A 21,785-nucleotide genomic window follows, 5' to 3' on the forward strand; every position below is an offset into this window, starting at 1 on the left:
CAGCGGGTTCAAGAACATCGGCGGGTGGGAGGGTGTCCACCTCCACCTTCTCCGCCGCTGCACGCCGGTTGTGCTTTTCTGGCTCACGTGTCAGAGCGGAGGGTTTTTTTTTTTTTTTGTGTCTCTCTTTCTCTCCCTTTCTATCTTTTTATCTCTCCCTTCTTTCGGTGTGTTTTCCAAAGAAACCAAAAAAATGTGCAGCTCGGCGATCCTGTTTTTTCGGGCTGGGCGAGAAATTTTCTCCGAAATCTTTTTTGGGTGGGAGAGAATTTGACGTTTTCGTGTAGTTTTGTCCTCAGATTTTGTGGTTTCGGGGAGAGTTTAAGGACATGTAGTGATATGAACCCCAGGTAAGTCGAGGGAAAATAAGAAACGTCTGTTGGACAGCACCCGAGCTAACAGAAGGGGCTTCAATTAGCGCTGAGGCAACAAACCCAGTTTTCCCAGCCGTAAAAGTGAAAAGATGCAGCAAAGTTCCAACAATGTGGGGCAACACTTTTTTCCCCCTTCTCAAACAAATCAAAAGTGTAAATTACACCAGGGATGGGCGATATGTTATCGTTTGCGATATATCGTCAAAAAAAAATCCCCCTTATGTCATCTCGCGATAATAACGATAAACTCCTGTTGACGAAGTATTTACGTGCGCAACGCACTTGCTGCCAGCAGCTGGCAACTCACGTGTAGCACAAGTATGGTGGAAGGCGAGGCTGATAGCGTAGAGCTCGTTGCTAAACGTTCCAAAGTAACTCGAAGCAGAAGTTCATCTCTGTCGTTGATCCGCGCCATCTTGTCTTTTTGCGATCTTTCTTTCTATTCTCAGTGGTGCTCATGTCGTTAGCGGGCTGCTGCCTCTTTAAACACTGCGCGCTTCAGGTGTTCTTCTTCCTCTTCCGCGTTCAGGTAGTAAACTTACAGCGCCACACCAGGCCTGGCATAGGTACTACATCGTTTTCAGTCGTTTCCAGCGTATCAGTGTAAACTGGATTTTTTTTTGTTTGTTTTTAAATACGGCTTTGTGTGTGGTTTAAAAAAAAAATTTGAATTTGAAAATTGAATTGTTTTATATTTTATATTGTCACTTTTATCGTTATCGCAATAAATGCCAGAAATTATCGAGATAAAATTTTTCATCCAAATCGCCCATCCCTACATTACACACACAAACCAAACAAGAAGTGCACTCCCATGACATGTCGAGCGAATTTTAATAAAGCTTGAAAATTCCTTTTTTTAAAAAAAAAAAATGAAAATAATCGGAGCGTTAGAGCCATATTTCCATTCAGTGTATTGATTGGAACCGACCAGCCTCCGAAGTGATGAAAAGTGCTGTTACATCATATGGTGGTGGAAACGTGCCTCCAGGAAGACGGAGAGCTAAAAAGAACCAGAGAGGACTTTCAGGAAATACTATAAATTTGGCAAGTTGTGATTATTCTTGCGGCTCAGCCAACACTGGCCACGAGGAGCTCTGACGCGATATTCAGCTTGATGCGCTTTCAAGGGTTTTATGTAAACGCACTCATTTATGTATGACAGGTTTTTAACTAGAGAAAATTCAACAAACATGGGGAGGGGCTTGCGTTGGACTCTTCTTCTGTGTATAGAAATAAGGTCAACAAGCTCTTCACATATAAGAGCAAAGCTCTCAACAGGCCCAGCGGCTCTGAGGTCTGATTGGGGCTGTTGAACCAACTATTCCACATCTTTATGAAATTAACTCCACATTGGTAGTAGTTTCAGGTATTAGTGCTAAATGATAGCATACAGGCGCTAACCGCAACCTGAGAGTACGTAAAATCTACACAGATTTATTTTATTTTATTTTTTTTTTAGAACATTTTGGCTGCTTCTCCACTTTCATCTTGTTTTTCCTATTTTGATTTTAACCCAGGAGTCAAAGAAAAACAGGCATAAAGTCAGAGCCCCTGTGATTTGGTTAAACAGACTGGAATATCTTCACAAAAAACTTTGCAATTGTTATCATGTTACAAACATGACACGGCGCTCCCCAAAGCTGCAAATAATCGATCGAAACGTACTGAGTTTACAACCTTTGCTACCTGATACCTTTTACAATAACACAGGAACATAACAGCAAGCAAAGTAGATTAGATAAACACAAATCATATCAATCTTTTTTTAAACAAAGCTCTGCTTTCATACGTATTTAATTTATGCTGCACTCATTGCTTTCTTCCGTGGTCGAGTGCATTTCTTTTCTTTTCCGTTTTGGTATCAATTAGCATGTGAGCACTGACTTTGCGACAAAGTATTTCAAGCGAATTTGTCAGCAGTAACCGGTAATAAAGTTAATGGTCGCATTTAATTTGATCCAGCCTGACCTCAAAATGCACAAAGCATAAAAGGCCTTTTGCCCTCGTCGTCGTCGTCGTCAAGCCAACAAACTAAACTCCCATTTCCATTTCAACCAAAACATTGGCGCGGGCGCCCGCTCGTAAACCACGACGCTGCTCGCGAGTTCCCTGGGAAGACAGGATGGCTCACTCCTTCGCAATGATCGACTTTGGTTACCGGTGCACATGCCCGACCAGGCAGCTGGGTGGGTGGCTCTTTGCTGACGAGGCCAGTTTACAGTTGAACTCTGCCTTGAAATAATTGGGGAAAAGCTCTGAAAGCAGCTCTGTACAATATTCAGCTCATCAGAAAAAATGTGCTTCTTTTGTTACAGAGTGTAGGATCACACACAGCATCACAACCCTCTGCATGTGCTCTCCAGCTTTCTTGTTAACCGGCAGCGCCGGTCACATGGTCGCGTTCGTGTGGGCAAATCTTCAAATCTTCATATCTTCTAAACCGTTGGTTCCTTCCTGCTCTCAATAGTGTCAATAAACCAATTTTTTTTAGCGCCCAACAGACACTGCTGGAAGCTAATGATAACAGTGCCTACTAAACATTGCAGCGTACCATTTTCAATGCGGGGGTGGGAAATACAGAGAGAGATATCTCTTTAGACATCTGCTTTGCTATATGATGCTCTTTCGCCATCACAACGGCGACGTTCTCATCGTGTTACGCCACTCAGCACACTGGAGGCTGCTATGTATGGGAACTGCAGTGGTTTGTTTTGGTGGACGTTGGTGAGATTTTGCTGTCCGCAAAGACACGGTGGCGAAGTGGCGAACGCTGCCGCCTCACAGGCAAGAAGGTCGTGGGTCTGATTCCAGGGTCTGGGGCCTTTCTGTGTGGAGTTTGCATGTTCTCCCTGTGTCTGCGTGGGTTCTCTCCAGTTTCTACAGCTTCCTCCAACAGTCCAAAAACATGCATGTGAGGTGAATTGGGAACTCTAAATTGTCAGTAGGTGTGAGTCTGAATGGTTGTTTGTCTCTATGTGGCCATGCGATGAACTGGCGACTTGTCCACCATGAAAATGGTTGGATGGACAATAAGACATGCTAGAAAAATCTGATTTGACCTTTGACCTCTCTAATTCACCAGTTCTCAAACTCACTGCTGGGGGCCTGATGTCCACTCAGCTGCTGCAGCTCACCTACAGCTGCAGTACTGCTCCTCTTCCAGACGTTTTTTTTTTTTCATTACATTGGGCCGACAACGAGGGTTACCGGTGACGATGTTGCTGATAAGCTGCAAATTGTTACGAAATGCTCTCCCTACTTCTCATTTGTCGGGGCCTCGATGTCTCAGTCGTGCCTGATACAGCTTGCACTGCGCACGTAAACTTAAACCGCAACCGTCATCGAAAACACACTCCCTCTGTGCCTGTGCCCTGGGATCCAACACTAAACAATTCACCCACTAGAGGGACCTGGTCTCGCGCAGACCCCCTCCCACACCCCCATCCCCCATTTCTTCTTCTCTGCCGTCCAACCTACATTCTGCTGTCGTCTGATCTCTGTCCAGGCGTTTTGAAGTTCCTGTCTCTCCCCTGACACGACGTAACTTCTTACTATATGCTTCTAATCAGTATGCGATTAAGCCGAGAGACCCCATAAAAGCCTCAAGGCAAAATTTAATGGGGTTTCACATTATAAAAAAACCTATATGCATATACATATATACATATATGTATATATATATATATATATATATATATAAATATATATACATATATATTTATAAATTTGTCACACACAGTCACTAAAATATATTTAAGATTACCCGGTCTAATATTCAATTTCTAAAAATATCAACGGGTATTTCGCACACTGCTAGTAATTCCTCGCTAACATGCGCAAGTCTTCCCTCGTACACCAGTTCCCTCCAAAAATTTCCCCGAAGTTGCCCGCTTTGTCCCGCTCTCATGCTTAAGCCGCTCAACGCTGCCCCCGCCTGTTTTCGGTTGGTACTGCTACATAGGCCGAAAAAACGCGCAAGTTGGTAGCCATAGCAGGGATATGGACAGAAGGCTGCGAAGCGAAAAACTGGAAAACTGGGCATTCAGCTGCCGGGTGAAGACGTTACGCGCGGGCCACTCTGGTGGAGCAGCGGTAAATATGTATATTTGAAGCGTGTGAAAAAGCCGAGCCGCAGCAGCAGCCCCGCCGACCGTAAGCATATGGCCCTGCCATGTGTTGCTTAATGAGAGATTTACTCGCACAGACCACTAAATGTGGGCCTCATTTAAGGAGCCACGGCAGAGCGCTGTTTGCGTGTGTTGCATGCAAGTTGACTCTATAAAGTGCATAAAGTGTGTGCGTGCGCACGCGTGTGTGCGTGCGTGTGTGTGTGGTGATCCTTGCCTAACCAGCCTCTATAACTTTTTGCACTTGTGGTGATTTTAATGACTCCTTTGAGAAAACAAGCCTGATCCCTCACTGGTGGCAGGAGTTCCTGCATCATTACACCTGCTTTAGATCAGATTGGATTAGATTAGATTAGATTCAACTTTATTGTCATTGCATATGTCGCAAGTACAGGGCAACGAAATGCAGTTAGCATCCAACCAAGAGTGCTTTGCGGTGAATTAAATACAAATGTACAAATATATACATATTATATAAAATATACATATATATAAAAATGTAATAATTGAACTGTTGCTATTAAGTGCAGGTGACAAATGAAGGAATATATATTGGCATAAGTATGTACAGAATATAACAGGTTGAAAAATATGCAGATGTAAACCAACAAAACGTGTGTGCGTGCGTGTGCTTGCATGCGCGCACGTGCGCGCGTGTGTCATTGGGTGTGCCTGCATGCTTGCGTGTTTCATATTAGTCATGTATCACTTTTCCAGAAAGGAATGCCTGCACTCGGTCCTCATGCAATGGCGGGTTCTGCAGTTTTCGCAGTTCTTGCGGCAGAGATTCACCTCAGATGCCGTCTACGAGGGGTGCTTAAGCCCCGCCCTCCGTCCGTCCCTCCCTGCTGGGCGTGGGCTGGCTCACGTCGCTGGCCGTGCACACTAATTGGCCACACGGAGCCCAGATCTGTCTTTTGTGTGTTTTTTTTCCTCGCTCTGCGCAGGCTTGCGGTAGGCATGCACGAGCAGTAGGCCTCGTAAATCTGCGGGATGCTGGTGTCAGGACGAAAAAAGTTTTGAGCCGCCCTCCTGCACAATGACTTCTCCACCGCCCACCCCAACCCCCACCCACACCAGCACCCCCCCCCCCCCCCCCCCGCCTAGATTCCCAGTGCACCACAGCCAGGACGCGCTCCAACAGACCTGATTTTTATGACTTTGATGTGATATGTGTGCACAGCGTGCCCCTGACGGTGATACAGAGTTTCTGTTTCTCCGCACATACACACACACACACACACACACACACACACACAGCAACACCCCAGTTTCAGCACATATTTTGATACTTCTCCGAGGCTGTGATTATATATGTCTGTCTTCGCTGTTTGCTCGTTTTCTACTCGAGTGCTGCAGTGGCTGTTTGGCTTGGACTCACTTCACTGACTTTTTTTTTTTCTTGACTTAACTACAGTCGCGGGTTCCAGACTAGGTCAGATATGGTTCAGTAAATAAATAGTCTTAACTTCACAGCCCCGATGAGATAATGTGTTGATTCAAATGCCTGCAAATGAATTTAAGCAAATAATCCCGTGCAAAAAAACTTGAGCTTTTAATGCACAAGACTTAAGAGTCGAAATCCTCCAATCGGGAGCTGCAGCAGAATGTTTGATGCACGCTGCTGAGCTGGATTTATACACTAAATTGCATATATGATTAACATTTGTGTATGCGTGTGTGTGTTTTTGCGTGTGTGTGCGGTTCAATCTCTGCTGCTGTCGTAATTTTGAGGTGCCATGAAAATTCAAACTTTCAGGGCTTTTCTTCTGAGAGACCAAATTATTGTGTCTAGGAGCAGAGGTGGGAAGTAACGAAATATAGATAATTTGTTGCTGTGCTTAACTAGATTTTTCAGATATCTGTACTTTACTTTACTTTTACTCCCTAAATTTGTACACCAATGTTTACTTTCTACTCCTTACGTTGGAAAAACATGCAAGTTACTTTTGTGTTTAAAAAGAAAAATTCTGTTCAAAGCAATTTGCTTATTAATATAGTTGTTGGTGCTTGCAATACAACTATGACGTTGTGCAGTTAAATATAAAACTGGATTATATTTTAGAGGGACATCATTTTAGAGTACCTCGGCTTATCAATGAACGTATCCTTTCATTAATTGCAAAAAAAACCCAACAACAATTACACCTGTACTTTCTTACTTTTACTTGAGTAAAGGAGTCGAATCAGGACTTTTAACAGAGTATTTTTTTTTTTTTTTTTTTAACAAGCATCCATACTGATACGTAAGTACAGAATGCGTATGAATACTGTTGCCACCTCTGAGGGAATTAAACTAGGATAAAATGTGTCCACGGAATAAAATAGAGAAGGTCAGTGAACGCATCCCGAAATCGTTTTGAGTAAAAGCTCTGTCGTTTTTATTGAAAGATTTTTTCTTCTTCTTTGGCGCCCTTCGTGTGACAAGTTTGGAAAAACGTGACTCTGCACGCTCGGGTCGTCGAGGTACGTGGTGGTGGTGGTTTAGCGGTGTTGGTGTTGGTGGTCGAGGTCCGACCCGGTCGTGGAGGAGACGGTCGAAGCGATTGAGCAGCGACAAATGAGAGAAGTGTTTGCTAGGAGGAGCGGGGAGGGAGAGAGCCGAAGTTTTTTTTTTTTTTTTTCCCCTCCTCTCCTTCCCTCCCTCCTCTCACTTCCCCCCCACCACCCGCTTCAAAAGTTTGTGCAAGCTTTCACTTTCTAGGCGGGGTTACAGTAGGGCTGCTGCAGCGGCGGCATGGAGTGAGAGAAACGGAACGGGACGGCGAGAGATTGCAATGCAGCACCGCGCCGAGCTTCCATCCGACTTGAACAAGCTCCGCACTCTTCCCACCGTCTAATCATGTACTCCCCGTACTGCCTGACACAGGTAAACCGCTGCTGCTTCTCCTCCGTTTTCTTCTCCTTCTTCGTCTTCGTCTTCTTACTTCTCCGTTCTATCCGCCGGGGCCGGAACCGGGAAGAGGGGGCGCCGGGTTAGTTTATCTTCTTCTTTTCCCTCTCCTTCTTCTCCTTCTCCTTCTTCTTCTTCGGTGCCCCGCGGTTTCGCTCCTGCGTGATTTCGTCGCTTCTTCCTCCTTCTTCCTTCTCCTCGACTCTGAAAACTTTTACCTCCGCTGGGCTCCGCGTCGGTCGACCGTCCCGCCTCTGAGCGCCTTTCCTGCCCCTTGTAGTTGTTGTTGTCGTCGTCGTCGTTGTTTTTTTTCCCTTCCCTCTTTTTTTTTTTTTTTTTTTAATCGCACATGGGGAGGAAAATGGCGCTTCTCCCGAGATGTATTTCATATTTAAATAATAAAAAAAAAAAAAGGAGGGCGACGTTGAATGGAAGGAAGGAGGAGGTGGAGCGGAGGAAGAGGAGGAGGAGGAGGTGCGAGAGGTGAGAGTGAGGGACAGTCCGGAGGTTTTGGATAGAAGAGTTTTTGCTTGTTACTTCTGTGCAGGATTTGTCCAGGAGGTCCTGGAGGGTCTTTGCTTTGCTTTTCCCCTCTTCTCTTGCTTTTTTTTCTCCCTCCCTTTTTTTGTGTTGGCCGCTCAGAGGAGGGTGCACACACCGCCGCCTTCAGGGCTGCTTTCATGTGGAGCTGCGTGTGTGTGTGTGTGTGTGTGTGTGTGTGTGTGTGTGTGTGTGTGTGTGTTGGACCAGTTTACATCTGTATTTTACTGACCAGGGTGGGTGTGTGTGGTTGGTTTTTCACGAAACAAATTATATATATATATATATATATATATGTATATAAATATATATAAATATATACATATGTATATATGTGTATATATACATATATGTATATATAAATATATACATATATATTGTGTACATATATATTATAATTATTTCTGTATTCCTTATTTCTTCTACATTCCCATCTTCTTTGTCTTTGAATTTTTAAAAAGTGACCTGATCCTTTTCTTTTCTTTTCTTTTCTTTTAGTGAAGTGGATTTGTACTGACCCACACCTTGAACTTGAGGGTGTCGCTTTATATATTTATTTTTAATTCTGTACCGTCACGCTTAGCAAAAATTTACTTTTTACATTTAAATATTTTTATAACAAAACATAATAATAATAATAATAGTAATAATAATAATGATAACAGTGATGAATGATTTAACATGTTCCTCCAGCTGACAACACAGCAAGTTTATTTCCTCCCCTCTGTCTCACACTGACGCTTTGCAGGGAGAATTTCCTTCGAAACGCGGACTTTGCATCTGGCGTCTTTCGTCGGCCCGTATGACGGCGAGCCGCGGGCCGTGCTTTGCCGGCGCATTTCATTTTTTTTCTCAGACATCTCCGCGCGCTTTATTAAATTTAGCGTTTGCCCACTCGAGTAGGAGATCCCCTGGCTGCAGGTCCCTCTTACGCAGCCACAGGGACGGCTCTTGTTCCCATTGCGGCACATCGGCAGCAGCTCGGAACCTTAATTTCACCCTCTGGCTGAATCAGGAGGGGGGAAGTCACATTTTATTTATTTATTTCTTCTTTTTCCTTATCCTGTTTTTTAAAATTTTTTTGGCGAGAAGGATTATTCAAGGCCGCAGTGCTGGTGAGGTTTATGGTCAAACGTTGGAGACAAATTGAGACAGCAACGTGTTCCTTCAATAATGGGATCAGCTTCTGCACTCGGAGCCCTTCTTTTCATTCTCCTCGTCTCAGAGTCGCTCCCCTTTGTGTTTCGGCGGCGGCCTGCAGCAGCCCCGCTCGGCCTTCTCCCCAAGATGATAACTTCATCTGCAGTTGATTTGAATTTAAAAAAAAAAGAAAAAGAAGAAGAAAAAAAAAACCCTCTCCTAGCAGACAATCCGGAGCACGAAAGAAGCTTTTTTTTTATTTTATTCAGCTAAATAAATTTTCCTTAATCAACACTTAATTGGCAACAGAAGCTCCCTACAGCGTAATGCATTGCACGTGTTTTGCGCTACAACGCCGAGTTGCAGCGTGTCTCTGGTTGGTCGGGCCAGGGGCGCCGCGTGTGCACCCGTCCCCCACCCACGGGTGCAACTGTGCGTTCTGGTTGCATTTTTGAAGAATAATTTCCGCCCGTTTTGTGTCCTCGTTTGCAGAAAAGCGACAACTTCCTTGTGTGTGTGTGTGTGTGTGTGTGTGTGTGTGTGTGTGTGTGTGTGTGTGTGTGTGTGTGTGTGTGTGTGTGCAAGCAAAACCGCCTCTCCGTCTCTCCACACACACATGCACACACACATATGCGCGCACGCGCACACACACACACACACACACACACACGGTTGCCTACTTCGCAGCTCCGTCTGCAACGTTTTTCTGTTTATTTAATTGCTGTTAATAATTACGAATTCCAGTTTGGACAACAATTGGTAAACAGTGGGAATGAATTATTATGGGATGGCGACGGACGGAAGCCTCGCTCTCGCTGGAGGGGAGCTGCCGCGGTGTGGCGAGCGGCGGGCGCGCTGGGCCAGCGGGACCTCGAAGCAGCGCAGAGCGTGTGCGAGAGTTCACAGTGTTTTTTTTTCTCTCTCCCTCATCTTGATCCAATTTCAGACATTCTGCACATTCTGAACGAACCGGACGAGCCGGATGTGTGTTGCCGTTGGAAGCGGGGCGGCCGGTTCCGCTGCCTGTGCCTCCTCATTTAAATAAAAAAATAAATTAATCAATCAACACCCCAGTCACTTGTTGCATACAGTGTCCACTTCAATGACACTACGACGTCCCGATCACTTACTTTCGTCCTCCTGACATTTTTTTTTCCCTTTCACTCCACCCGCGTTGTTGTCGAGATATTTTAAATTTTTGCACTTTTTCTTTCTTAGCCCTATTTTTATTTTTTTTTTTTTAAATCAAAGGTTTTTTTTCCATATCTCCCTGCAGCCAGAAGAAAAAACGAACCGGCCCGCGCCGCACTGCGCGAGCTACTTCATTGACTCCTCTGCACTTTCTTAGTCGTTGCTGTTGTCATCTCACACTGTTTTTTTTCACTGGAGCGACATTTTAACGTATTCCTTCCCTCTGCCCCCCCTCCTCCCCCCTCCCCCCACTGTGCCCGCCCGGACGCTGACCCCCTGCTGTCCTCGCCTCTTAACACCCTCTCAACACTAAAGTATTACCCCACTCACCTTCTAAACAATGCCTTAGTGGTAAGTCCTGTTTAGTCCCTCTTCTATTCCACATCAGGTCTGTGTATGTGTGTTTTCACTTGATTTATTCCACCTTGAGAAAATGTCTGTGAAATTGTGTGCGTGCGTGCGTTCGTGTGTGTGTGTGTGTGTGTGTGTGTGTGTGTGTGTGTGTGTGTGTGTGTGTGTGTGTGTGTGTGTGTGTGTGTGCGTGCTCAGATCTCCTGCAGGGCTGCCTGCTCTCTGCTGCAGTAAAGTCAAACAAAAGCAATAGATTTCATCATGATTGATTGATTTTCACATGTCGAAGAAAAATATCTGACCGTCATTCTGGAACAGGGAGGCACAGATGATGAAGTCACGAATATCACTTCCGCGGTGGAACGGTCATTGTTATTGTCGTCTCTAAAGCTAATGAATAAAACCAGGAATGTGTTTTAATGGGCAGCTTCCAATTTGTAACTTAAATCGACTTGAATTTGATTTAATTTCAAAATTCGTACATTATAAAATGAATACTGACATGAGCTACTAATCTTGATAACACCAACGTAAGTGCTTAAAACTTTCCAAATGTAAAAGTGTGTATCGATAAATGACATTTAACTGACCTTCTCATTTGCCTCTTTCATCTAACAAACAGTCCGAAAGCCTGAACGTATATTTTATATAAAAGACAGAAAAGCAGCACCTTCAGATAAATTCTTTGCTTAATGAAAATAATTTTCAGAACTAAGCTATTAAATGGAATTTAATTGATGCCCAACAGAAGTGTTACAGATATCAAACATTGACTTTTATTTTCCATTCACACGTACAGCCACCCAGGCTCCATTGGAATATTAATGCGGGCGAAGGGTTCGAGGTGAGATCATTCTCCCCCTCACCTCTGCAGATATTCCGATGTTCCAAAACTTTATTTAAACACGGAACATTCACTTGGACAACCTCAGTTTAACTTTTGCTGCACTCTTCTTCAACTTGTGCAGCAGCAGCAGCAGGTTCCAGAATCCCTCGGAGGAGGCTAATTGCTGGACACTTCACTTACAGTGATGAATGTCTGGGGCCCGTTTTCCCTCCTCGTCCGGCATCCCCTCAGTTCCTCGGGTCGCCGTCTCGGCCTTGCTGACTTATTGCTCCGTCCTCCCCCCCCGTCTGAGGCCCGTTTCTTTCTTTATCAGCTCCGCAAGGATCTCTCTCTCCCTCTCCCTCTCTCTCTCTCTCTCTCTCTCTCTCTCTCTCTCTCTCTCGCTCCCATTTCCCTCAAAGTTACCACCGGTCCCTCCCGCCGCTTATCAGCAGTGTTTTCAGTCAAAATATCACGGGGTGGAGGTGGGGGAGGAGCATGAGCTCGTTTGTTTTACGTGAAAATCTGATTAAAAACCATGTAGTCGCTGTCCAGGCGTTCTTTTTTTTTTTTTTTTTTTTTTTTTTTTTTTTTTTCTTAAAGCGTGGCGTTGACTTTGTGAGGTGCACCCCCCTCCCCGTCTCCCCACCCAACCCTCCTCCCGGCTCTTCCCAAGGCCATGCAAATATGAGTTGGAGCAGCTGTTGGGAGGATTAAAATCTGATGGAACTGCGGTCTGAATAAACAGAAAAAGGCCGAGTTTACATTTGCGGAGTTAAAGTCGCTCACCTGCGGACGGCGGGAGGTGGGGAAAGGTTGTAGAGTGGGGGGGGGCAGTATTTCCCCGACAGCCCCACTGGTGCCATGTCTTCATGCCAGTCAGGCCTGTCATTGGCATTTATATACAGTATATTATACATTCATCGTCTCACCAACAGGGAGCCCCGGCCGACGTGGCAAGGGGAGTTTTGGTGGGGGTTTGGAATTTGTCTCGCCATATTCGGTTCCTCAGATAATTTTATTGAATTACGGTATCACCGCGGGATCCGCCTCCTTTGCTCGGCACGCTAACCGCCGCAGCCGGGAGTTGTTTACCTTTGGCGGTAGTTTGCGAGCAGAAGTGACCGTGCAGCCAGTAAAAAAAGGGGCCCGCCCGCAGGAACCCACGGCGAGTGGGTTTTGATTGGCAGGTCGGGCTCGACGCCGCCGTGCGTGGCCCTTGCGTGTGCGTTGGAGGGGTCGGGGAGGGGTGGGGGTTTCGGAGGGGGATCTTGGAGTTGAAACCGGAGCGGCTGATTGGCTTCAGGGCTGCTTTTCAGCGCAGACTGGGCCGGATCTTTTCCTCTCATTACGGAAACAACCTGGGGGACCCGGCGGCTGGGACACCGTGTTCCCAACTGCTCGCGGATTTATACACCACGTAAAGGTTTTAACGTGCGACCCGCGCTCCTAGACGCTGATCCAAGTCGGGAGTTTTTTTTCCCTGTCTTTCCTCCTCTTTGCGTCTTGGTCATCTTGGTCCTTCTCGGCACCGACTGCAGTCGTCGGCGTACGAATGGCCGTTAGCGTTGTAGTTGAGGACGTTTGCAGTCAAGCAAATGTCGGATTGAGCTTCAGTATTTACAGCCTTTCCTTTGTTATGTCTTTTCTTTTTAGCACTGTAAACGCACAGCTCCACTGCAAATCCCCACTGCAGACTCTTCAACTTCAGCTGCATGCACTTTTTTTGTTCATTCTCTTTCTCTCTCGCTCTCTCTCTTTTTATGAAATAATCTCGCGGCCCATTCACTATCTGCAACATCAACGGTCCCCAGCAGCATCCGTGGAGAACGGATTCCTCCCGCCGCCGTCTAGGGAGGCTCCGGGCCAAGAAGAATGGGAGGATATCCAGTGTGCGTGCGTGCGCTCTGACAGAGGTCCCGGTGTGGCTCTCTTCGCCTTGTGCGTGCACACGCGTCGTGGGCCACCTCGCTTTTCCTGCGTCTGCCCTGATTTAATCTCGGTATATACAGAGCGGGTAGTTGGGGGCAGAAAAAAAATCGGTGTATAATCGCTAGCTTCAACACGCTTTGGGCTTGGGTACGACGCGTTCTTTCCTCTCGTTTGGAGTCAGAAACCAAAATGTCAGTTGATTTTTTTGTTCTCTCTTTTTGTTCGCCAAGACGGAGCGACAGTTGATAGCTGACGGCGAGGCTGAGGACGCGCCGTTTGCGATGACACGGGTGTTGCTTGTTCACGTGTGCGCGTCTCGCGTTGTGAGTTTGCAACGGAACGAGCCGCGAGTAGAAGAAGAACAAGTAGAAGAAGAAGAGGAGGAGGGCGTGGCGCCTCAAGTTCTCCACCCTCAACCACCTCCAGCCCCCCCTCCTCCGCCCCACCAATCTTCGCTTTTGTTTCGGGGGGGATGTTCCAATTTTCGACTCATTTGCGCCGCGCGTCACACTCCGTGTGCGCTGGAGAGGGCTTGAAGGGCGAAACCTTTGAACTGCAAAGTGGCGTATCGTGTCAGATTGATTAGTCTGTCTGTGGCACTTGGAAAGCCCCCTTCAGAGCACATACCAAAAAAATAAAACAACAGCCCTGCTTTGAATAATAATCGTTTGTGCCTGCTGTCTATTACCTCCCCCCCTCCCCCCCTCCCACCCTCTTCTTCTACTACCTCTGGTTGCGTTTGGGAAAAATTGACTTGTGCAAGTGAGCGTGATCGTGCCTGGAGAGCGAATTGCGCTAAATTAATAGCAAACTCATAGAAATGTGGAAAAGGGCAGCATAAAAAGGTTCAGCAAAACCCTTGAAAATATCTCTCTCTCTCTCTCTCCAATTTTGAACCTTGCACCAGTGTGCTCTCCTCCTTCCATCCCTACTCTGAGGCATCTCAGGAAATACTGTCCCGCACTGGTGGCTTGCAAAGCCAACGACTAGCTGTGCATCGTTTGGCAGCGCTCGGCAAGACTGGCCTGAGAAACGTGTCTGAGTGTGCTTTGTTCTATCGTTGAATAAATCTGAACGGGTGCCAGCGTCAACACGCCGGCCCGAAAAAGCGCTGACAATAATTCACCCTCTGTTCTGCTCGTCTCAATCGGCGAACGCCCCCCCCCACCCCCCACCCCCCTCCCCGTCAAGACGAGCCGCGCCGTGGTGTTGTTGACCCAACAGGATCTTTTTGCGGTAACCCAAGCAGGGTTGGGGGGCCGGTTGGGGGTTGGCGGCGATGGTCCACTCAAGGTCATTTTTGGTGTGGACGCGTCGCTGGCTTCTCCTGCCTTCCTGCCTGCCTGTCTGACCCACATCTCGCTTGCAGCGGCTAAATATATACAGTAGGCCCCTCATTACAAAGCTTCCAGATTAATCTGGATGAAACCTGAGCGCCGCTCCGCTCGGCCGTCTGCGCAAGGCTGCCTCTCCGTCTCAGTCCAGGGGGGGAAGTTTGGCCTTTGAGGGAGGGGAAAAAAGGGGGGCAGACGCACAAGGTCAACGCGGCCCACCGGACCGGACGGGATCCTTTGTGGTGGTCTGGTGAATAGACAAGGGTGTTTGGGGCCGCACCTTCGCTGAGGGACACGTCCTTTTTTGCGCCGGTTTACTGCGTGTCTTCATGGTTTGGACGCAGACTGCGAAGGTCTTCTAGCACAGGCATGGGCAAACTAAGGCCCGGGAGCCATATGCGGCCCGTTAAGATTTTTAATCCGAATTTAAGGAAATTATATTAATGGGAAGTAAGTCATAAAATAGCTGTATTTCATCTCTAAGAATAATTTCAATAAAGAGCTTCACAGACACTGATTTTATTGCAACTTTGCTTTTGTCCATTTGTTTTGTTTTTTACATATCCCATGATATATCTTTCTCTCCTGTGAGGTGGGTCACCAAAACACTCCATCCATCTGCTCCTGCTTCGGCCCGCTATGTCAAATTTTAGGACCCAATGTGGCCCCACCAGTCAAGAAGTTTGCCCACAACCTGTGTTAGCATCGCAACTTCATGCAGGCCTCACAAGCACAGTTTAAAATACAGGAAGTCACGTTTCTCATGTGTCTCTGAACCTTTTATCGTCCAATATTTGTACCGTGCACAACAATGGACGCATTGCATTCTGATCATGGGAATACGTTTCACTTGTTTTGAAATGCTGCTCATTCCAAATATTGGATCTTAGATCTGACTGAGGAGATAATAAGGAGATTGTAGCCAAAAGGTTCACTTTCAATTTGCACCATCACAGACTGATTGGCCGCTGTTTGACCCATGCGTACTTTTAATTAAACTCACCTTTTCATGTGGGACGTCGAAAAATGACGTACTTCTCCGTTGAGCTCATTGTATTTTCTGGTTTATTACTTTTAGCTATTCCCCCCGCCCCCCTCCTCCACCGTCGCTCAATTATTATTTTGGAAATAGTTGGACCCCAAACACGTTTTATACGTGGGACACAACCAGACCTTTCGTCTCAGGCACAGAACCCCTCTCATATGCTTCTGTCATTACTGGCAGAGCCCAAGCAGGACATTTTTCTGCGTTTCAGGGGACTCCACTGTGTTGATCCCCACCAGGTTGTCGTTGCTTGTTGCACAGGATTCCTGCAAAAGCATCAAAGCGATGCACCGTCTCGGATTTAAAATACGACTATTCCGTGAAAGTTAAATCCAAAGGACAAATTTGTTTTATTGCACCATGCTTGGTTGGGAAACGACTGCGGTGCTCGGGGATTGTTAAGTTGTCAAGGAATGACATCAGGCTGCGCTGCACTTGACAATGATCATTATCTTTTCAGCGCCTTTCCGTAATTAGTTGAGAGGCATTCAGCGGCTCGTCGACTTCATTTCAAATTTCTCCAGGCTTGCTTTCGTCACGCCGATATGTTTCCTCATATTTCAGCCGGGGCAGAGAGACAGGGTCCGGACGCAAGCGGCTCCCCGCGCGAGCGCTAAAGTGCGCAAGACCGGTTCGCTAAATGGACGGAACCGCCGAGCCTTAAAAAAAAAAAAAAAAGCGAGCGGGAAAGTTTTCCCGAGACGTGCAGCCTTATTTTTCCTCCCACCGGCAAACGTGGCCCGGCCTGGAGCTCGCGATCGGGCTTCACCAGGCATTTATGGGGTTAATGTCGGAGGGAAAATCTTTTCCTGTCTTGGGGGTGGGTGGAGGAACGTTGACGCTCGGAGGCTTATGAACCCGCAAGTCAAACAGCAATGAAAACAGTTGTGACCTGATTTCCAGCGCCGGGGAAAAGAGCCGTAGAGCAGCTCGGAAGAAGCAAGGAAAGATTTTTGAAAAGCAAAGCAAGACGAAAGCAGTTGTGCCAAGGTGACAAATGCAAAACACTCCCCTTGTTTTTTTTTTTGTTTTTGTTTTTGTTTTTCTTTTTCTTTTTACGTTCCATTTTCTGCCCCCCCCCGCCCCACACCTCCACACTCCTCCACCGTCACCTACCCACGGGCCACGGTGGTGACCACCAAAGACGAGCCGTCAAGGCCTCCGTGGAACAAAGCGCTGGATCTTGCTCTTTGGAGCAGGAAGCTGGCACGGGGCCAGCGCTGGAAAATCTATACTGGGTTGCATAATATAACATATCTTTACCTCGGATGAACCCCGAGGAGGCCTGGCAGCTGTTACCAAACAGGGCTGGAGGGCGGGAGTTTGTGTGTTATTAACTGACGGCGCGCTGAAGTGTCTGGGCGCGCGCGCGTGTGTGTGTGTGTGTGCGGGACAGACACAGGAAAGCGCGTGCGCTGCGCGGCTCTTGTGACTCGTGTTTGCTGGCTGCCTCCCTCCTGCAGGCCCGAGGCTGTTTGATAGTCGAGCGGGACGACAGTAGAGTCAAATAGAGCCTCGTCGAAAACATACACACACACACAGGGAGAGAGGGGGAGAGAGAGAGAGAGTAGAGTAGAGTTGAACGAGGCCACACAGCGCTCAGGGTTACACTCAAACACAACTCTGCGGCTTCTACTTTTTTTTTTCTTGGCTCCGGCCAGCCCCAGTAACTGCTACCTCGACTGCAGCTGCGCTGGAGCTCTGCTAAAGGGGCGGAGGGGAGGGGAAGGTGGTGGTGGTGGATTGGGGGGGGGGGGGGGGGGGGGGTTAAATTTGAGTTATAAACTTTCTGCTCTGTTTAGGTTCAAAGAAATAGCTGCAGGATTAGTGTGCGTTACATGGAAACTTGTATACCGGGGCTGGAAAATTTTAGCGCAAGGGGCCGAGGATTTGGTGTCACTGCGTGCGCAAAAAAAAAAAAATTTAAATTAAATATATATATATATATATATAAAACGCAGATGGGACGGCTTTATCCTCCACCCCCACCCCCAGCACTACCTCCACCGTCTCTCTTTGAGGAGTCATAAATCCACTTCCACGAAGAACTCAAAAAAAGAAGCCGTCAGTGTGGCGAGCGAGGACCTCCCGCTCCGTCCTTTACGGAACTCCTCCTCCGGCGGCGGCGCGGCACCATTGGCCACAACTGTACGGCAGGGAACTGGTTTAGGGTTAGGCCCCCCCCCCCCCCACCCCCCACCCCAACACAGAATAGCGAGTGGAAGCAAGGCCAAAAAAAGAAAAAGGAAAGAAAAGTGAAAAGCAAAGCGTGCTAGTTGCGGTATCGTCCGCTGCAGTGGAGGGCAAATCATCTCCAGCACCTGTGGCGGTGGAGGAGGAGGTGTCAAGGACCAGTCTGTTATCCAGCTCCTCAAACTGCCCCCATCCCACCAAATGCACCTGAATAGAAGCATTTCCAGCACTGACTTAGGACTCATCGGGGGGCCACAAATTGACCCTGCGTCGCCGGCCGGCTGTGGAAATTTACGACGAGAGCGAGCGAGCGAGCGAGCGGGGACGGCGTGGGCCGTACGCAAGGGGTGCACGTCATCATCGTGCACAATTTTTTTTCTTTCTTGTCAATGCTTGGCAGCAGCCGACAAAAGTGACGCGACGGCCCAGGACTTTATTCTTTCGGCGGGACTTTATGGATTAGAAGAGGGGGGATATAAGCACAAAGAAGGAGGAAAAAATAAAAGGAAACACGGAGGACTTGCACATTCAGCTGCTGGATCTCCCCCCTCTCTCCCCCTTTTCTTTTCGCAGGCATGATTTGTTTGGTTTACTCTCCATCAATCAGCGGAGGATGTGTTTAAACGAGCTCGAAGTGTATTTGAAAGGGGCCTCTTCATAGCTGCGGCTGTTTGTATTCTCCTTTTACTTTCCCCCCTTGGAAGCGGGCCGTGATTAAAACAGACGATATAGGCATATTGTGTTTCCTGGGGGATTGGAAGGAATGCGAATGCATCATAACCATATTACACTCGTTAGGAGCCGCCGCTAGCCCCCCGGTGCCAAGCCAACTCGGGAGGAGGGCGGGGGCAGGGGGGCGGCGGAGGTGGAGCGGCCCCAACAGGTTATCCGAGGGCGCCGCTCCACCGTTTTCGACATTCGGTCCAACCCGGAACTCCGAAATTTGACGAAAAGGGATTTTTTTTTCTTTTCTTGAAATTTTCCCTTCCTGCGTGCGTGTCGACACGGTGTCCGAGCGCCGCAGAATCCGTTTGGCATTTGTGTTGTGAGGGAAGCATGTTGCTGGTGGGACTTTGGCCCGCACAATCCCTCCTCTGTTAAAACAATGCGGCAGTTGTCCTCGCTAACCTAATTACTCCCTCCAGGGGGAGAAAGGCAACAGCACCAAATCCCATAGTTAGGAGCTCTGATCTGCGCTGCGCGGCAAGAAAAGGCCTCATTCATTTGCCTCCCTCCTTCCTAGCGTGCACAGGCGCACATTTTTCTTTTTCTTTCCTTTTTTTTTTTTTTGGTCTTCCATTGGATTTGGGTTTTGGACTGACAGACACCAATTACTCTCTAATGTGTAATGAGATGTCTCCAATTATCTGTTTTTCTCTCGTTACGACTGTTTTATTACTGTTTAACTTGAACTTGAATTGATCGCCGTCACGTCGCCCGAGTTACAAACGGCCCCTTGGTCTGAAAGGGGATATCCTTTAATAATAATAATTAGATATTCTTCAATCAGATTAATGTCTCAAATAAATTCATAGAATTAGCCAGACTGGATGAGCTAATTAGGATATAAAATACATCAAACGAAGTGGAATATGAGGAATTAGATAATTACATGATATATACATGATTTGACTTTATACCTCACTTCATATACAAAGTGACTACATTGTACTTACTTATATATATACTTACATACATACATACATATAGACTCAGCTTTTTGCTAAACCCCAACTAACACATTCAAGTCATGTTTTTACCCCCTTGGATCAACAACCTAGTTCGAATAAGACCCTTTGTTTCTGAGCAGTTCCGTAGATCTGCTTCTCCTGCTGTAGTCCACGTCACCTTAATGGATGCTAAGCTAACAAAGCTAAGTAAAGGCGACGCCCAGCCAAGAGAAGCCTGGCTCATGTGTGTGTGTGTGTGTGTGTGTTCCATTCTTAAAACGAGCTAAATGTACTGTTAAGAGTCATAAGTGTGTTTATTTTAAAGACCCATTGGAGGTCGGGGTCTCCAGATATTATGTTTTAATATTAACTACGACTGTTTATTTATTTATTCTTTATAAGACAAATATACTTTCAGGATGGCGCCGTCTGAGGAGAGATTTGTTGGAAGGGTTTCTCGCTGGTTCTCTGGTTTATTGTCAAAATGATGTATGTGCTGTCCGCCGCCATCGGCCTGCTTTCACATTCACTGGCCAAAGTGGATTTTTTTTTTTTTTTTTTTTTTTGTCTTTTCCAACCTAAAGCCAATATGAGAAAAAAAAATGCAGCCGTCGAGAACGGTGTTGTGCAGCTCTATGGGATTTTTATTATTTTTATATTTTTTAAATGGGTCACTGTTTAGGCTTTTTTTTAATGCACACAATTATTTGGACGTATGTTTTTCTATATCTTCATGTAGTTGTCGTCATTGTCTTTGCCATCCTCGGCCTCTCCGCCGACCAATCAGCCGTCGGCTCAGTCGTCACTTACTGGCACTGCGTCGACTTTTGAAACTTTATTGCTCCGCTTTGAGACGAGGAAGTCCCAATAGGAACAGGGGAAAGGGATGTGTGTGTGTCTGTGTGTGTTCCTGTGTGTGTCTCTGTCTGTGTGTGTGTGAGTGAGAGGGAGAGTGGCGCTAACCAGAGGAGAGAAAAAACAAAAGAAGCAAAAAGCACACAGCTAGGGTGTTAAATTCTTAAATCTGCCTTAACCGACCTGTTAGGGTTTATTTGTCGATCCTCTCTGGGGGAGATTAGAGCGGCCCATTGTGTGCGCCCGCTTGTGAAACAAAGCTCGAAGTTTAGATTTGGACATTGTTGCAGTGTTACGTTGCCGGGTCTAGACTGTTTAGGGTTTAGACGCCTTTGTTTACGGGGTGAAAGGGAAAGTGGTGTTTATTTGTTGCCAGCGAAACCTCGCCGTCCTCCTTCCCCACCTCCTTCTCCTCCACCTCCTCCTACTCCTCCTTCGCCCAGACGGCGGCGGACCTGTTCGCATGCGGTTGATACAGTGATACCGAGCGCTGTGGAAGGAGGAGGCTGTGCTGTGTCTGCGTGCGTCTGGCGGGGAGTGTTTGTGTTAGGCCGAGCTCTTTTCCTGCGGTGTGTGTGTGTGTGTGTGTGTGTGTGTGTGTGTGTGTGTGTGTGTGTGTGTGTGTGTGTGTGGGCTTGAGTCTGTCCAGCTTGTGCGCAGGACCCCTGCGCCCTGCGGAATCTCCACTTTTAGCGATGTTAGCCAGGCTCGTTTTTTTTATTTTTTTTTTATTTTTTTTTATTTCACTCATTACCAGACCCCCTTCACAACCCTGTTTGTTTCGTTCGTCTGGTCGACCTGAAGCGAGCGGCCTTCGCTAAAACGCGCCCCGGCCCCCCTTTTGTGAGTGCGGCGGAGCGCGACAACGTACCAGAGAAAAACACAGGGCTCTGAATTACCCCCTTCCTCCTTTTATTCTGTCGTTTTTCTCTGCTATTGACGCCCCGGCTCTGTTTTCTTCACTCTGTCTCTTTTTCGCCAACGGGACGTTGGTGTTTATCAGGGCTTCCACAGACGCACGCAACCACACCTCTGTCAAACACTCGCCCCTGGTCGCTCTCGCTGCTTTTTTTTGGCCGCAGAGGGGCCGCCGAAAAAAGAAAAAAAACAAAAAACAACACCAATAATAAAAAAATAAAAAAATCCCAGAACGCAGTGCCAACGGGCCTGCGTGCAGCCGTGGATCCATATGGACGAACCCTCGGAAACCGTCATTCATTCATAATTTATGGCTTTAATCTTGCTTATTCAAATGAAGGAGAACGGAAGATAAAAAAAGAAGAATATATATATATACATATATATATATAT

At 47.0% G+C, this 21,785-nt stretch overlaps 1 protein-coding gene across 14 annotated transcripts in view; it reads left to right on the forward strand.

Moving 5' to 3' along the window:
- The window catches only part of nfixb (nuclear factor I/Xb), a 148,872-nt gene that overhangs the window by 10,923 nt on the left and 116,164 nt on the right, over nt 1-21,785 (forward strand). For 9 of the 14 annotated variants that reach the window (XM_076032397.1, XM_076032392.1, XM_076032400.1 and 6 more), the window contains exon 3: nt 10,584-10,619. The exons of 3 other annotated variants lie outside the window; for them this stretch is intronic. In XM_076032397.1, coding sequence (XP_075888512.1) covers nt 10,584-10,619 — 36 coding nt within the window. Of the gene's footprint in view, nt 1-4,138; nt 7,374-10,583; nt 10,620-21,785 lie in introns of those variants that run through there. 2 more of the 14 variants (XM_076032395.1, XM_076032398.1) reach the window with 2 other exon arrangements.

The sequence above is a fragment of the Nelusetta ayraudi genome, unplaced genomic scaffold, assembly GCF_046127955.1.
Source record: "Nelusetta ayraudi isolate G7.1 ecotype Tasmania unplaced genomic scaffold, CSIRO-AGI_Nayr_v1 ptg000034l, whole genome shotgun sequence".
NCBI classification, from domain to species: domain Eukaryota; kingdom Metazoa; phylum Chordata; class Actinopteri; order Tetraodontiformes; family Monacanthidae; genus Nelusetta; species Nelusetta ayraudi.